Genomic DNA, 18,408 nt, shown 5'->3' with positions numbered 1-18,408 from the left:
ACGAGAGGTGTTTCGGGCATGTGCGACCGGTAGGAGGTCACGGGGAAGACCCAGGACACGTTGGGAAGACTATCTCTCCCGGCTGGCCTGGGAACGCCTCGGGATCCCCCGGGAGGAGCTGGACGTAGTGGCTGGGGAGAGGGAAGTCCGGACTTCCCTGCTTAGGCTGCTGCCCCCGCGACCGGACCTCGGATAAGCGGAAGATGATGGATGAATGGATGGATGGATTAAGCAAAGAAATCAAACAATGTGCTAAATTGATCCATTTAAATAAACTGTTCAAACTCAAATTGTGTACAAAGTACAAGGAAGATGAATCCTGACAAACATTGTGAACCTTTTTGAAAATGGAAAAAAGTATTCATTCACAAAGGATGAATAAAGACATCACTGACTTGTCTGTTTTGTTTGATCAGCAATTTTACTGCTGATCAAACAGTACCGGTACTATATAGGTACTGGTATATATCTGTGCCTTATATTCCATTGCGGCTAATATAGAAAAAAAAAATGTTTCTACTCAAATTTAGTGGGTGCAGTTTATATGCTGGATAGAGTGTGGAAAATACAGTATATTTATTCAAAAGCAGTCAGAGTAGAAGTTGCATAATTAAGAGTGTTCGCTTCCATCCGTGACGCCCGTCCTTCTTTTGGAAACAGTGTTCCCAAAAGCCAAAGATAAGCAAATCCTTTCATGCTCGTTTTAGGTCAAGCAGGATTTGAATTCTGACTTGTCCGGCTTTGGAATGTTTGACTTATTTGAGGTGTTTGAGTGCAGTGCAGACCATCAATGTGCAGCGCCGTTGCTGGGCTGTGTGGCACTGCCTCGCTCATGTGAGCTGCTGATGTAAAGACCAGCCAGCTTCCCATTGGCGGGAGGGTTACATGCAGGCATTTACTTGCAAAATGGGGATATCAACACAGGCAGTCACTTTTTCCATGAAGAGTAGACATTTGGCCCAAAGGCATTCTGGAGAGTCTGGCTCAGACAGACAGCTCCGCTTAAATGTGTGTGTGTGTTAAAAAAAAAGAGAGTTTATGCAGCTGGGTCACATTTTCATCCTTCCTTGCAGATCCTCCAGAAAGATGACCCCAAAGCCAAACAGCGTTATGTCGGGGGCAAAAACGTTCTGACCAAGGGGATGCTGGAGTGGGTCTCTTTTGACGTTACTGAGACAGTGAGGGAGTGGCTCATGTACAGACGTGAGTAGAGCGCCACGCCACTTCTCCCGTCCAAAGGCAAAATCCAGTAACTCAATGTTGGTCAAAACTGAGCTGATAATAATTTTGGAGTTCCTAGGTGATATGCTTTACATTAGTGTATGCGATATTGTAATTTGTTTCGTAAGTAAGCTGTTACGCGCAACTACCACATAACCGCGTAGATACAACAGAAAAACCTAGTATCTCAAGGGACCAATCGGAGCTTCTTTGTCAGTCGCCTTATTGTCTTTAATGAGACATTTGCACGAATGGGGGCCGACGGTCAACCTGATTATGTGATATTATGGCACGAGGGGATATTTGGAAGATTGGCCCAGGACGTTGCAAGCACCTTCATTAAATGTATTGTTCTTGATTCTTCCCCTTGCATACTCTTTTGGGCAGATAACTGTGGAGGTCAAAATAAAAACTGGACGCTGTACACGGCTCTTGCCCAATGTGCAAACGCAGAATGGGGCCCACCCGAGATTGTGATAAAATATCTGGAGAAAGGGCATGAGAGAAGATTCAATCCATGGCTCAATCGGCAAGAAAATGAAAGTTCAAGAAAACATCTATACGTTTGATGACTTTGTAAATCTTTGAAATACAGCATCAAGATAGATTGGTTTTCCTTTGTTTTCTCAAAATCAGCTAGAAGTTAGTAACTCGGTTTTGCCTTTGGACGGGAGACTTTGTCACATTCTGTAGCAGCGATCCTGGTGCAGGTGCTTCAAACAATGCTTTACATCGCACGCAGAGACCAATCTGGGCCTGGAGATCAGCGTACATTGTCCCTGTCACACCTTCAAGCCCAACGGGGACATTATTGAGAACGTCAACGAGGTGCTGGAGGTCAAGTTTAAAGGTAAGATTGCAAGCATGTCGCATAGTACGTTCCTATTTAAAGGCCTACTGAAATGAGATTTTCTTATTTAAACGGGGATAGCAGGTCCATTCTATGTGTCATACTTGATCATTTCGCGATATTGCCATATTTTTGCTGAAAGGATATAGTAGAGAACATCGACGATGAAGTTCGCAACTTTTGGTTGCTAATAAAAAAGCCTTGCCTGTACCGGAAGTAGCAGACGATGTGGGCGTGACGTCACGGGTTGTGGAGATCCTCACATCCTCACATTGTTTACAATCATGGCCACCAGCAGTGAGAGCGAATCGGACCAAGAAAGCGACGATTTCCCCATTAATTTGAGCGAGGATGAAAGATTTGTGGATGAGGATAGTGAGAGTGAAGGACTAGAAGAAGAAAAAAAAAAGGCGAGGGCAGTGGGAGCGATTCAAATGTTATTAAACACATTTACTAGGATAATTCTGGAAAATCCCTTATCTGCTTATTGTGTTGCTAGTGTTTTAGTGAGATTATATGGTACAGTACCTAAAAGTCAGAAGGGAGTGGTGACCGCCAGTGTCTTCGGTGGGAAGAGGTAAGAGAGTCCGCAGCTGCAGGAGGACGCAAGCTCCGCTCATGTCCACGGTAAGAGCCGACTTATTACCACCATTTTCTCACCGAAACCTGCCGGTTGACATGTGGTCGGGGACCATGTTTGCTTGACCGCTCTGTTCCATAGTAAAGCTTCACCTTCGGGAATGTAAACAAGGAAACACCGGCTGTGTTTGTGTTGCTAAAGGCAGCTGCAATACATCGCTTCCCACCTACATCTTTCTTCTTTGACTTCTCTATTATTAATTGAACAAATTGCAAAAGATTCAGCAACACAGATGTCCGGAATACTGTGTAGTTATGCGATTAAAGCAGACGACTTTTAACCGTGATCGGTGCTGGAAGAACATGTCCGCTACAACCGGTGACGTCACGCGCACGTGTCATCATTCTTCGCGGGAAATTTAAAATCACAATTTAGTAAACTAAACCGGCCGTATTGGCATGTTTTGCAACGTTAAGATTTCATCATTGATGTATAAACTATCAGACTGCGTGGTCGGTAGTAGTGGGTTTCAGTAGGCCTTTAAGGATTCATATTGAACACTATTTTATTAGGTATCGTACTACATCAATATGTGTAGCCAGAACCACAAAGCCTGAGAAAAATCAATCATATACCTCCCTTGTTTGCTCCACTGCTGAGAGAAACGCTTATTCCAATGTTGGGAACTAAAAACATCCTTCGGAATGGACATAATACCACCTCTGAGCCGCCCCTCGCTAGATCAGGCTATCCTGTGTATCCCTCGCAACATCACGCATTCAAGTTTCTAGATTTTACAAAGCATCATATTCTATGTATGTTTGTCCTAAATTAAGTATTTCCAAAAATAAAAATGGCTAAACAAACTAGAAATATCAATTATAAAGTAGTATTGGCCACTAGATGACACCAAACCAATCAGTATTGTGGCCAGTGATTGGCTCAGCCTCAGGCAACATTACTATATTGCATTGTAGAGTGTGCAACTGAGGGCTTCACGGTGGAAGAGGGGTTAGTGCGTCTGCCTCACAATACGAAGGTCCTGCAGTCCTGGGTTCAATCCCAGGCTCGGGATCTTTCTGTGTGGAGTTTGCATGTTCTCCCCGTGAATGCGTGGGTTACCTCCGGATACTCCGGCTTCCTCCCACTTCCAAAGACATGCACCTGGGGATAGGTTGATTGGCAACATTAAATTGGCCCTAATGTGTGAATGTGAGTGTGAATGTTGTCTGTCTATCTGTGTTGGCCCTGCGATGAGGTGGCGACTTGTCCGGAGTGTACAATGCCTTCCGCCCGATTGTAGCTGAGATAGGCTCCATTGCCCCCTGCGACCCCAAACGGAAATAAGCGGTAGTAAATGGATGGATGGTGTACAACTGACTAAAGGGTGTTATTTATGTCCACAGGTCTCACGTAATGTTGAATAAATGTATTAAGAAAATCGTATACAGTTTATTTATTAATTCTTACTTTGAGGAAATTGATTTACCACAGTCAGGCCAAAAAACAAATAAGAGCAGTACACGAGGGATTACTGTATACACCCACCACTTTACACAGGACAGCTATGTAAAAAAACGAGGGAAAAAGCTTCACTAACATCTTAAAATAAACCGACGTGGGAGCTGTAAGTTTGATCATTTCATTTTTCTTTAGCAAGTAGGCTAACCTAGCACGATGTTGCTGATAATGTGCAACTTTAATGTTAGCAAAGACATTTATAGACCACGCAAATCCCTGCATCCACCCACTGCTTCGCTATGTCACCTTGCGGCGGTCATGACCACCCCGTCAACCAGTAAGTCAATTGGACAGCATTTTTTTTTTTTTTTTTAATGAAGAAATTGTTAATTTACGTGGCTCTCAGGAATCTTAGCAATTATAGATTTATAGTTATCAATGTAGCACACTTATTTTAGCAATCAAGGAGAAGTTGTTTTTTTTAATGAAATGATGACACTCTAGCCTAATGCCTCCTTTTGGAGCAGTTACATGATGTAGTTCATATAAAAAAAATAAAAAGTATTCATTTACATTAAGGGTAGCGCAGTGAAACAGGGGTTAGTGATTGTGCCTCACAATGGGTTCAATCCCCAAGTCAGCTGAGATAGGCTAGATTAGTGGTTCTCAACCTTTTTTCAGTGATGTACCCCCTGTGAACATTTTTTAATTCAAGTACCCCCAATTAGAGCAAAGCATTTTTGGTTTAAAAAAAGAGATAAAGAAGTAAAATACAGCACTAAGTCATCAGTTTCTGATTTCTTAAAATGTATAACATTGATTGATTGAAACTTTTTAGTAGATTGCAAAGTTCAGTACATATTCCGTACAATAGACCACTAAATGGTAACACCCGAATAAGTTTATCAAATTGTTTAAGTTGGGGTCCACGTCAATCAATTCATGGTACAGTGGAAAATATTGCTCATTTGTAGTGGTCTTTCTTGAACTATTTGGAAAAAAATATATAAAAATAACTAAAAACTTCTTAAAAAATAAACTACTTATTCAATTATAAATAAAGATTTCTACACATAGAAGTAATCATCAACTTAAAGTGCCCTCTTTGGGGATTGTAATAGAGATCCATCTGGATTCATGAACTTAATTCTTCAACATTTCTTCACAAAAAAAGAAATCTTTAACATCAATATTTATATGACATGTCCACAAAAAAATCTAGCTGTCAACACTGAATATTGCATTGTTGTATTACTTTTCACAGTTTATGAACTTACATTCATATTGTGTTGAAGTATTATTCAATAAATATATTTATAAAGGATTTTTTAATTGTTGCTATTTTTAGAATATTTTTTAAAAAATCTCACGTACCGCTTGGCATACCTTCAAGTACCCCCAGGGGTACGTGTACCCCCATTTGAGAACCACTGGGCTAGATCTTACCTGTGACCCTAATACTGGTACTACAAGCGTTATGGAAAATGGATGTACAAACCCTGTTTCCATATGAGTTGGGAAATTGTGTTAGATGTAAATATAAACGGAATACAATGAGTTGCAAATCATTTTTAACCCATATTCAGTTGAATATGCTACAAAGACAACATATTTGATGTTCAAACTGATAAACCTTTTTTTTTTTTGCAAATAATCATTAACTTTCGAATTTGATGCCAGCAACACGTGTCAAAGAAATTGTGAAAGGTGGCAATAAATACTGATAAAGTTGAGGAATGCTCATAAAACACTTATTTGGGGGCGGCATGGCGTAGTGGGTAGAGCGGCCGTGCCAGAAACCTGAGGGTTGCAGTTTCGCTCTCCGCCTATTGACATCCAAATCGCTGCCGTTGTGTCCTTAGCCAGGACAATTCACCCTTGCCCCCGGTGTCGCTCACACTGGAGAATGAATAATGAATGAATTATATGTGGTGGTCGGAGGGGCCGTAGGCGCAAACTGGCAGCCATACTTCCATCACTCTACCCCAGGGCAGCTGTGGCTACAGATGTAGCTTACCACCAACTGGTGTGAATGAATGATGGGTTCCCCCTCCTATGTGAGCGTTTTGAGTATCTAATAATAGAAAAGCGCGGTTATAAATCTAATCCATTATTATTATTATAATTATTATTTGGAACATCTCACAGGTGTGCAGGCTAATTGGGAACAGGTGGGTGCCATGATTGGGTTTAAAAACAGCTTCCCAAAAAATGCTCAGTCTTTCACAAGAAGGGATGGGGCGAGGTACACCCCTTTGTTCACAACTGTGTGAGCAAACAGTCAAACAGTTTAAGAACAACGTTCCTCAAAGTGCAATTGCAAGAAATTTAGGGATTTCAACATCTACGGTCCATAATATCATCAAAAGGTTCAGAGAATCTGGAGAAATTACTCCATGTAAGCGGCATGGCCGGAAACCAACATTGAATGACCGTGACCCCTCGATCCCTCAGACGGCACTGTATCAAAAACCGACATCAATTTCTAAAAGATATCACCACATGGGCTGAGGAACATTTCAGAAAACCACTGTCACTAAATACAGTTGGTCGCTACATCTGTAAGTGCAAGTTAAAGCTCTACTATGCCAAGCGAAAGCCATTTATCAACAACATCCAAAAACGCCGCCGGCTTCTCTGGGCCCGAGATCATCTAAGATGGACTGATGCAGAGTGGAAAAGTGTTCTGTGGTCTGACGAGTCCACCTTTCAAATTGTTTTTGGATATATTCGACATCGTGTCATTCGTACCAAAGGGGAAGCGAACCATCCAGACTGTTATCGACGCAAAGTTCAAAAGCCAGCATCTGTGATGGTATGGGGGTGCATTAGTACCTGAGGCATGGGTATCTTAAATATCTGTGAAGGCACCATTAATGCTGAAAGGTACATACAGGTTTTGGAACAACATGCTGCCATCTAAGCGCCGTCTTTTTCATGGACGCCCCTGCTTATTTCAGCAAGACAATGCCAAGCCACATTCAGCACGTGTTACAACAGTGTGGCTTTGTAAAAAAAGAGTGCGGGTACTTTCCTGGCCCACCTGCAGTCCAGACCTGTCTCCCATCGAAAATGTGTGGCGCATTCTGAAGCGTAAAATACGACAGCGGAGACCCCGGACTGTTGAACGACTGAAGCTCTACATAAAACAAGAATGGGAAAGAATTCCACTTTTAAAGCTTCAACAATTAGTTTCCTCAGTTCCCAAACGTTTATTGAGTGTTGTTAAAAGAAAAGGTGATGTAACACAGTAGTGAACATGCCCTTTCCCAACTACTTTGGCACGTGTTGTAGCCATGAAATTCTAAGTTAATTATTATTTGCAAAAAAAAATTAATAAAGTTTATGAGTTTGAACATCAAATATCTTGTCTTTGTAGTGTATTCAATTGAATATGGGTTGAAAAGGATTTGCAAATCATTGTATTCTGTTTATATTTACATCTAACACAATTTCCCAACTCATATGGAAACGGGGTTTGTATGATAAATGTGTTGCGAATAGCATCTGCATTTGTACTTCGAACACTTGAAGTACAGTTTGTCAAAAACTGCAGCAGACTAACAGAAATCAATGTCAATCAATGAATGTTTATTTAGATAGCCCTAAATAACATGAGTCTCAAAGGGCTGCAAACAAACTTTACCTCAATTTCTTGAATATATTGTAACTATCAATACTAAAATATTGATACTGCCAATACCAAATCTTTATGCTCTCATTATGATTCTAAAATCAAAATACCGATACTTTTGATACCAGAGTTAATTGAGATAATTTAGCCTATATCATTAACAAGAACACAGTGTAATGTAACGAAATCATCTAGATTCTGTTGAAATGAAAAGTGATTAGTGGGAAAATATGTGCAGTATATTTGTAGTACATTAAACTGTGTTCCTGTTAATAGTATAGGCTAAGTTATGTCAAATCGCTATAGCATTAAAAGTACCGATATTTTGATTTTAGAATCAATATTAGAGCATGTTGCTTGTTCTCCCCGTGACAGCGTGGGTTCCCTCCGGGTACTCTGGCTTCCTCCCACCTCCAAAGACATGCACCTGGAGATAGGTTGATTGGCAACACTAAATTGGCCCTAGTGTGTGAATGTCAGTGTGAATGTTGTCTGTCTGTGTTGGCCCTGCGATGAGGTGCGGCCTGGTCCAGGGTGTACACCGCCTTCTGCATAAAGTAGCAGCTGGGGTAGGCTCCAGCCCCCCACGAACCCGAAAGGGACAAGTGGTAGGAAATGGATGGATGGATGGGTGGATGGCATTTACATTAGTTAATATGGATAAGAAATTGCTGCTGTGGTCTTGGCAAATGACTGCCGCAAGATGGCGGACAGTTTGACGTACGAGTCAGCCAAGCCGTGAGGTGTCTAGTATATGTCTGCTCTGTTAGCACTGCACAGTAGCTCACGTAGCTATTCCAGTGTTGCTAACGTTTGTGTCCCACCCCTTAATGTTACGTTCTAAAATATGACATCTACAGTACTATGCTGGACAAGTGCGAAGCTGCAGTGTACATCCTTCCATCCATTTTCTACCGCTTGTCCCTTTTCTGGGTCGCGGGGGGTGCGATTTCCTATCTCAGCTGCACTCGGGCAGAAGGTAAGGTGCACCCAGGACAAGTCGCCACCTTGTCGATGTAAAGAGTGGATAAAGTGCACAAACAAACAAAGCTCATAACTGTAGCATTAAAGCTAACGGTAGCCTACACAAAAAACACCGCGATATGTTCTAACTTTTTTGTAACACTTTTTTAATGAAATTTCAGGATCATTGCTGGGTTTTGGATAATATGTTTCATTTACTGCTGGGACTGTCATGTAAAATTGTATTATAAGGGACAGGGAGAGAAGGCAGAATTGTATTTTTTTTTTTTCTTTATGTAAAACAAATTTTAGACCTTTTTAATCAAACTTGAATTTAATTTAATGCATGTTTTGTACTTTTAAAAAATCATGGAAAAACATAATTAAAACATTATGGTTGTCATGATCCGTAGTCTGGATCATGTTTAGTTTAGTTATTTTCTGTTAGTTTGGACTCCCTTTGTTGTTTGTGTACCTTGTGAGTTAGTTTGGTCACTATGGTAACGTATTAATTTCACCTGCTGCGGGTTCCAGACGCAGCCCTGTTTTTGTTAATTGCTTTCTTATTTAAGCCTGCCTTGTCCCGTCAGTCGGTCTTGGTCCCTTGCAACTGTTTCGTTGGTATTTACTAGATTTCTTGTTACCTGATCCTGTGCTAGTGTTAGCATTAGCTTCTGTGCTTTCTCCACGCGTTTCTTTTCGTCTGTTTTTGTACCAGTGTTTTTGTACCAGTGTTTTTGTTATTAAATCATTCTTACCTTTACGTTGTTGTCCGGAGTGTCTATGTTTGCGTTGGAGGAACGATCCCGCATTAAAATGTGACCCACACGTGACAGAAAAACAACAAAGGGAGTCCAAACTAACAGAAAATAACTAAACTAAACATGATCCAGACTACGGATCATGACAATGGTCCTTCCAACTCTATATTTACAGGGATTTGATCCCAGGAGCAATGACTCTTATGACGAATTATATCTGTACATCATTGTCAGTGTCGGAGCAGGAAGCAGCTAGGAATATGTTTGCAGTATATTTTCATACGAAGCGCCTTGTCATTTATAAAAGTGTTAACATTTACATCATACATGTGCTTCTTCGTGCAAAACGGGGCCCACTACAAATTGTGGGGCCCTATGCACATTGTGTGCTTCATGTAAGTGAGCCTTACATGAACAACATAGATTGTTTATGAGTGGATGGAAGATTCACCATACTCGCTCCCATCACTGTATTGAATACAACTCATCAGCTTCATATTCCAATTATTTTTATTAATCCAAATGCACAGTAAATGTAATTTTGGTTAGAGATCTTAAAATCTGCCCGATATTCGGCTGACGCACAGTAGCCAAAGTAGACCCTCTTTTTTTCGTCACAAAAAAAAACATACATTGTATTTATTTGTTCACCTTCTTCAAACATCTTAAACAATAAAGACAAGCTATGTGCAAATGTTGACATACTGTAGGACTGGCGATCGTCACTAAACTTAATAGAAAAAAGGAAACACTGTGTTAAATAGATCGGACTTGGATTTGATGGTTTTTCCTTGCTTCATGCAAAAGTGCAACCCATTAATACAGGAATTCACTTTTTATCCAGTCAAATTGTTGCAAAGTGTGCAGTTACGTAATATACATCCATAAACCGCATGACATAAACATCCTACCTGCAATCTGAACTCTTTGCAACCTAACAGATTAAAGTGACCTGATAGAACGTTGCGACTCATTGATGTTTTTACAGTGCGCACATATGTCATGGCTACTTACTTACTGTTATTAAACTTGAGCTTTATTGACTAAGACACGTATTGTTTATTTGGGCTATTCTACTGAATGGTTGCCATTTGCTTGTTGTAACTCTCACAAAAATAAACTTACGTTTCTGCCTCTTTTGAACTCAAAGTTGGATAATACACATATTGGACTAATAGAATGTGTAATGGACCATGTCAGGGAACTTTATTTCATTTTTGTACAAGGTTTCCAAGCCGACGATAACTCATTAGAGCAGGGGTCACCAACGCGGTGCCTGCGGGCTCCAGGTAGCCCGTCAGGACCAGATGAGTCGCCCAATGGCCTGTTCTAAAAATAGCTCAAATAGCAGCACTTACCAGTGAGCTGCCTCTATTTTTTATTTTTTTTATTTACTAGCAAGCTGGTCTCGCTTTGCTCGACATTTTTAATTCTAAGAGAGACAAAACTCAAATACAATTTAAAAATCAAAGAAAATATTTTAAAGACTTGGTCTTCACTTGTTTGGATAAATTCATTTATTTTTTTTACTTTGCTTCTTATAACTTTCAGAAAGACAATTTTAGAGAAAAAATACAACCTTAAAAATTATTTTAGGATTTTTAAACACATATACCTTTTTACCTTTTAAATTCCTTCCTCTTCTTTGCTGACAATTTAAATCAATGTTCAATTTTTTTGTTTATTGTGAAGAATAATAAATACATTTTAATTCAATTCTTCACTTTAGCTTCTGTATTTTCGACGAAGAATATTTGTGAAATATTTCTTCTGGCAAATCTAGAAAATCTGTGGAATCAAATTTAAATCTTATTTCAAAGTCTTTTGAATTTCTTTTAAATTTTTTGTTCTGGAAAATCTAGAAGAAATAATGATTTGTCTTTGTTAGAAATATAGCTTGGTCCAATTTGTTTTTTGTTCTAACAAAGTGCAGATTGGATTTTAACCTATTTAAAACATGTCATCAAAATTCTATAATTAATCTTAATCAGGAAAAATTACTAATGATGTTCCATAAATCATTTTTTTTATTTTTTTAAAAGATTCGAATTAGCTAGTTTTTGTCTTCATTTTTTTCTGTTGAATTTTGGATTTTAAAGAGTCGAAATTGAAGATAAACTATGTTTCAAAATTTAATTTTAATTTTTTTCGTGTTTTCTCCTCTTTTAAACCGTTCAAGTAAGTGTTTTTTTAATCATTTATTCTCTACAAAAAAACTTCCGTAAAAGGAAAAAAAAATGTACGACGGAATGACAGACAGAAATACCCATTTTTTATATATAGAGATTTTTTTATTAAAGGTAAATTGAGCAAATTGGCTATTTCTGGCAATTTATTTAAGTGTGTATCAAACTGGTAGCCCTTCGCATTAATCAGTACTCAAGAAGTGGCTCTTGGTTTCAAAAAGCTTGGTGACCCCTGCATTAGAGGAACACATGAAATATGGACACATGACATTTGCTGACATGAGGAAAGGGCACCAAATGTGGTGTTTTTATAGACACCAACCTGAGCCTGTCGGTACTGCCAGGTTCTGATTCTCATAAAATCAAACTGTGCCATGTTTCAATACCTTTGTTGCATGTGACATCATGTCCAGTTGCAAACTCAGCACCGGGTCAAGCACTTGGCCGAGAAACAAGCAGACTGCCTCAAAGTAATGTTACATTTTTCCATGCCAACAAAGCAAGAAAAAGACGCTCGAAAGTACAGTGAGGCTGCACTTTTCAAAATGCACTAGCTCAATGCTAATTCACATTGGACTTGCCATGGACATGACAAAGTTTAGCATTAGCGGTTTTAGATGATTTCAACACCTCCAAATGGGTTAATGGAAACTACAACTGTTGCAGCTGGTGTGTACAAAGTACAATAGCTACAGTATAAACACTTTTTGGGCTTAACAAAAGACCATCCATCCATTTTCTACCGCTTGTCCCTTTTTTGGGGTCGCGGGGGGTTGCTGGGGCTTATATCAGCTGCATTCGGACGGTAGGCGGGGTACACCCTGGACAAGTCGCCACCTCATCAAAGGGCCAACACAGATAGACAGACAACATTCACACTCACATTAACAAACTAGGACTTATTTAGTGTTGCTTAACAAAATACATTGTACTTAAAGGCAAAGACTACATCCTGACTGAGTCAACTTACTGTAGTGTATACACTACAGCCATTTATAGTGATGTCTTATTGCAACTGCATGCCAGTCTGCTATATAATACTTGCAAATAAGACTCAGAAGTGTATGAAATCCAGCTGTAACAATTGGACAGCACAGCTCAGCGGCAAATGTTAAAACAAAAAAACGTTACATTTTCTTTTAACATTTATCACCACACACAAAAGTACAGAAAATGTACACCGGAATGTGAACGGTACCTATCTCTAGTTGATATTACAGCACATTACAGTGATTCCAACACTCTTTGTTTTTTTATTTTAATAACAAACAAACTACATCCACAAAATATGAAATATTTTAAGATTTTAATTATATTTCATTGTAAGGTCCAATTTTAGGAAGTAGGGACAGGCAACAAACACTAGTTTAAAGGGGAACATTATCACCAGACCTATGTAAGCGTCAATATATACCTTGATGTTGCAGAAAAAAGACCATGTTTTTTTTTAACCGATTTCCGAACTATGAATGGGTGAATTTTGGCGAATTAAATGCCTTTCTATTATTCACTCTCAGAGCAATGACGTCACAACGTGACGTCACCTAGGTAGTCAATCCGCCATTTTCTCAAACACATTACAAACATCAGGTCTGATCAGCTCTGTTATTTTCAGTTTTTTCGACTGTTTTCCGTACCTTGGAGACATCATGCCTCGTTGGTGTGTTATCGGAGGGTGTAACAACACGATCAGGGACGGATTCAAGTTGACTTATGTGGAGTGTGCATCGATTAGCACGGCATGCTAATCGATGCTAACATGCTATTTAGGCTAGCTGTATGTACATTTGTAGCTCTATTTGCATCCAGCCTTTCTCTCCACCCACATTTAATGCCAAACAAACACTTACCAAACGACGGATTTAAGTTGCTCCAGTGTCACAAGATGCGAAAGTCCCGATCGTTTGGTCTGCACATTTTACCGGCGATGCTAAGGCAAACATGGCACAGAGATGTATGGATATCCTGCAACACTCAATCGAAGGCGATCGCCAAATAGCGTCAATTTATTTATTCCCTCAATAGCTTCAGTTTCTTCTTCAATTTCGTTTTCGCTATTGGCCTCCATACTCCAACCATCCGTTTCAATACATGCGTAATCTGTTGAATCGCTTAAACCGCTGAAATCCGAGTCTGAATCCGAGCTAATGTCGTTATATCTTGCTGTGCTATCCGCCATGTTGGCATCACTAAATGACGTCACAGGAAAATGGACGATGGATTTAAAGATAGCGAAAATCAGGCACTTTAAAACCTTTTTTCGGGATATTCCATGATGGGTAAAATTTGGAAAAAAACTTCGAAAAATAAAATAAGCCACTGGGAACTGAAATTATGATAATGTTCCCCTTTAATGTTTGATCAAAAATTGGATTTGCTAGTGTTCAGATGATAGTGTTGACCTTTGTTGAATGTCTAATCATAAAAAAATCAGCTGCAGCATTATTCTGCATCTACAAAAGTATTGAAATAGGATATAGGATCAATTTCATGTTCATTTTTGGATGAGGTCAGTATGATTGTATCAAGATGAGTTTCATATGTATAGAAGCCTGTTTCCGCCACTAAAAATGTTTTCCCAATGGTAATGAGATAAAAAGTCAAGATTGAGATATAAAGTCGAAATGATGTGATAAAAACATCACAATTATTAGTTTCAAGCATGGCTGCAGTGGGGGCTAGTCATGATTCCAGCGATAGAGATAAATGCTCACCCTCCTACAAGGAAGTCAGACTGAGAGCCTGGGAACGACATTGATCTGGTATCTCACTTAGCACAAGGGGCCCCCGAGCCTCGGGTCCTGGGAACACTCCGGAACGGGCTTGGCCACAAGGAATGTGCTGCCATGGCACTCAGACATTTGGCCCTAATTAAAGAGGGGCCAACGTATCCAGCGGCAGAGCTTCTCTCCCGAGATATCTGCTGCTTTAGCCATCAGGCCGAGAGCGGAGGAGCAGACGGTGGGAAGTGGGAAGTTAAAAAAGACGAATGATAAGTGGGCCACTAATGTCCAGTCTGGACATTATCAGCCTGTGAAAAAAACGACAAGTTGATTATGATTATTTCCTAAATGTCTTTGTGTGCTTTTCTCACTGCGCCCTGCAGGTATGGAGGCAGACTTTGAGGATCTGAGCCGAACCAAGAAACAAAGGGAGCAGCTGTACCCCCATCTCATTCTCATGATGCTGCCTCCCCACAGACTGGACACACACTCCTCCTCCCGCAGGCGCAAAAGAGCACTTGACACCAACTACTGCTTCAAGTAAGGCACAATTACGCGTCCAACTTTGGCAAAGATGACTCGTCTCACTAAAAGTAGGAGAACTGTGTCAATATTCGCAGACTATTTGCAAATACTAATAACAAAAATGTTAAAGGTCACATATCATACAGAGGTCAGAGGTGGCAAACTTTATATCATATATGTTGCTGAAAATTCAACTTTGAAGCTGGAATTTATACAGTTTAAAAGTGATTTTAAATGTGACCTGCACTTTTTGGGGGAATGTTGCCTATCATTCACAATCCTTATGTATGACAAGCACATGTGTTTTTTCTTTTTAATGCCTTCTAAAACTAGTAAATAAATGCGATCAAAAGTCTGCTGACAATGGAGCCTATTGGACTCGCTCTATTCTGCTTATAAAGCCCTTAAAAACATGCAAACACCTCCATTGAGCTTTATAACCATGCTGTAAGTATATATGTAATATAGTAACAGGCACATTTATAATAACATCTATTATATACATATTTTGATCATTTTACGCATACGCGGTGCATTCATTTAAAAAATGCATCACAACGTTCGCTTTTTCTTAATCACTGATTATTCCTCACCGCAGACTCCATGAGTGCGAACAAACATAATAAAACATCACTTACTGTACATTGTCTGCTAATGCCGACTGCTAGAATATTCATATATTCTTATTTAAGTGAAGAATGACTCCTAATCATACCGAAAAAAAAGGAGAATAGAACCAAGCGTTCACGGTGGAAGAGGGGTTAGTGCGTTTGCCTCACAATACGAAGGTCCTGCAGTCTTGGGTTCAATCCCAGGCCCGGGATCTTTCTGTGTGGAGTTTGCATGTTCTCCCCGTGAATGCGTGGGTTCCCTCCGGGTACTCCGGCGTCCTCCCACTTCCAAAGACATGCACCTGGGGATAGGTTGATTGGCAACACTAAATTGGCCCTAGTGTGTGAATGTGAGTGTGAATGTTGTCTGTCTATCTGTGTTGGCCCTGCGATGAGGTGGCGACTTGTCCTGTACCCCGCCTTCCGCCCGATTGTAGCTGAGATAGGCGTCACCGCCCCCCGCGACCCCAAAATGGATGGATGGAGAACCAAGCGGTTTCGTGTTGTTCACGCCATTCCCTGGTCTTAATTGGCTGTCAAAGTGTACTAACTTGTCGGGATACGTTCTCATCCTTCTACTATCCAGGTGAGAGGCATTATTTATGATCTACAAAAAGCTTCCAGAAGCAAGAAAGCAAAGGAACAGTTTACCCCTCACTGTAAAACTTGGCACACAAGATGGTGATCACGTCACGGCTAGAAATATTTTGTTTGCATTAGCGCTTATAATAACAATATTGCAATACTTGGTTTGTATTCATGTCATGAAATGTAAATTGAGTATTATTGGCGCTATTTGAAAGTATTTTTTATTGGATTTTATGGGCGGAGTATAGGACCTTCCATTGGCTCCATTGTGAGCAGACTTTTATATAATTGCATTTACAATTTAGAAAGCATTAAAATAATACATCAATCGTCATGTATTTCATAACGAAAGGCAAAATTAAAAAAATAAAAAGTGCAGTTCCCCTTTAAACCTGCTGTCTGCAGCGGTTAGTTGACTGCCGAGATGGCGTTTTAAAGCAATACAACCTGCCCTCTTCCTGGTTTGATCATGTAAGCTACGCCCACGTACACATTATTGTTATTTTTATTTTACATAAGCAGTGTTTGAAAAAAAAAATCCACTGAGTGGTTAAACAGCAATATAGAAACCATGTTGTCTCATTAGTGTGTGTGCATGTAGCAGACATACACATTTGTGGGGAGAAGGCTGTGATTGACAGCGTGAACACCATTTTATTCGTATGTAGAAATGCAACCACTATAGATTTTGACTGTAGGATTATAATCCAATAACCACGGTTTCACGAGTATCACAAATGTTGTGCATTCATAAATTCCACAATAAAAAATAACAGACATTCGTTAGACTTTTATTGTCTTAGTTATTACCATTGGAAATAATTATTCAAATGATAACCATATAATAAGAGTACTAAATAATAAATATAAACAAACTATTATATTAATTAATTATTTTCTTATTATTGTAAGAGTAACATAAACTTTATTGATCCCCTAAGGGAAAATGTCACTCATATTAGTAATAAACTCAAGTGTCGTTATCAACTGTCATCCATGCCTAGTTATTAATTTTTAATAATTGACTTTATGCTGTGTTAATAAACGTAATGCAAATAATTAGATCCCATGGCGACCCCGAAAGGGACAAGCGGTAAAAAATGGATGGATGGTATAGCGCTGTTATTCTACAAGCTCCTGGTGTTATGTCTTGCTATATTAAATTACAATGCCTGTAGTTTATTCAACACAGACAGAAAGAAGCAATGTTAACTGGTCACTGAAGGAGTTCCTGTTGCTGTTTGTTTACACTGAAATGACTCAATGCTAAGCTACTGGTTTTATGAGACCCGTTTATATTTATCTCAATTCTTCATCAAGTAACTTCCATTAACATAATTTAAACTCGGTTATTATGTCTTACTTTTACTTCGGCGTGTATAGCTGGGCCATAATGTCTTAGGGTCAGGGTAATTGTTATTTGCCTTGGACGTTGTGTTACACTATTGCTTCATAAGGCATGCAAGATAGTTACATAAATAGATAGACACTAAAACAAACATTAATAAAGCAGGGCTAAAAACAGAAAATATGGCATATTAAATGGAAACATGGGGACTTAGAGGGACGTACGGAGACATTGGACAATACGAAGTGGCAGAAAAGTGCTCGACGTTAAAGGGCTTGTCTTCAGTGCACATTGCTCGATCGCATTATTCAACAGTTTGACAGAAGCTGGAACAAATGATCATTTGAGAAGGTTTATTTGGCACTTTGGTATATGGTGTCTTCCTCCTGATGGGAGAAGTTCCTATTCTCAGGAAAGTGGGGGAGTGGAATCTGAAGAGATGTTTGTTGCTCATGTCATAATTGACTGGTTATACAAATGATCTATGAACTTATATTATTTCATACCAATTATCTTCATTGCTGTTTTTGTTTATCGGTTTTTTACTTGTACCAATACGTTGCCAAACATTGCTGTAATTCCGTATCTGATCAGGTTCTATAAATTAGATTTGTAGAAAATTAGCGTGATGTAATTGTTTAGACCAGGGGTCTAAAAATCAATTTACCTAGGGGCCACTGGAAATCTTTTAAAAATCCGACATGCACTTTTTAATGAATTCCCCTTCCTTGAATGGCTTTTCCGCCCTAGCAACATACTTGCCAACTCTCGCGATCTGTCCGGGAAACACCCAATTATCAGTGGTCCTCCCAACAATCTCCCGGGGCAATCATTCTCCCAATTTTCAACCGGACAATAATATTAAGAGCGTGCCGTGATGGCACTGCCTTTAGCGTCCTCTACAACCTGCCGTCTCGTCCGCTTTTTCACCATACAAACAGTGTGCCGGCCCAGTCA

The 18,408-nt window shown here is 39.6% G+C and overlaps 1 protein-coding gene across 5 annotated transcripts in view; it reads left to right on the top strand.

Moving 5' to 3' along the window:
• tgfb3 (transforming growth factor, beta 3) overlaps positions 1–18,408 on the top strand; it is a 114,588-nt gene that overhangs the window by 14,371 nt on the left and 81,809 nt on the right. For all 5 annotated transcript variants that reach the window (XM_061895371.1, XM_061895372.1, XM_061895374.1 and 2 more), the window contains exons 3-5: positions 1,074–1,203; positions 1,964–2,071; positions 14,763–14,919. In XM_061895371.1, the coding sequence (XP_061751355.1) occupies positions 1,074–1,203; positions 1,964–2,071; positions 14,763–14,919 (395 nt within the window). The remainder of the gene's footprint in view (positions 1–1,073; positions 1,204–1,963; positions 2,072–14,762; positions 14,920–18,408) is intronic.

This window comes from Nerophis ophidion, linkage group LG03, assembly GCF_033978795.1.
Source record: "Nerophis ophidion isolate RoL-2023_Sa linkage group LG03, RoL_Noph_v1.0, whole genome shotgun sequence".
In the NCBI taxonomy this organism is placed as follows: Eukaryota; Metazoa; Chordata; class Actinopteri; order Syngnathiformes; family Syngnathidae; genus Nerophis; species Nerophis ophidion.
The sequence above is the reverse complement of the archived record's forward strand: the minus strand, read 5'-3'. Positions and strand labels throughout refer to the sequence as shown.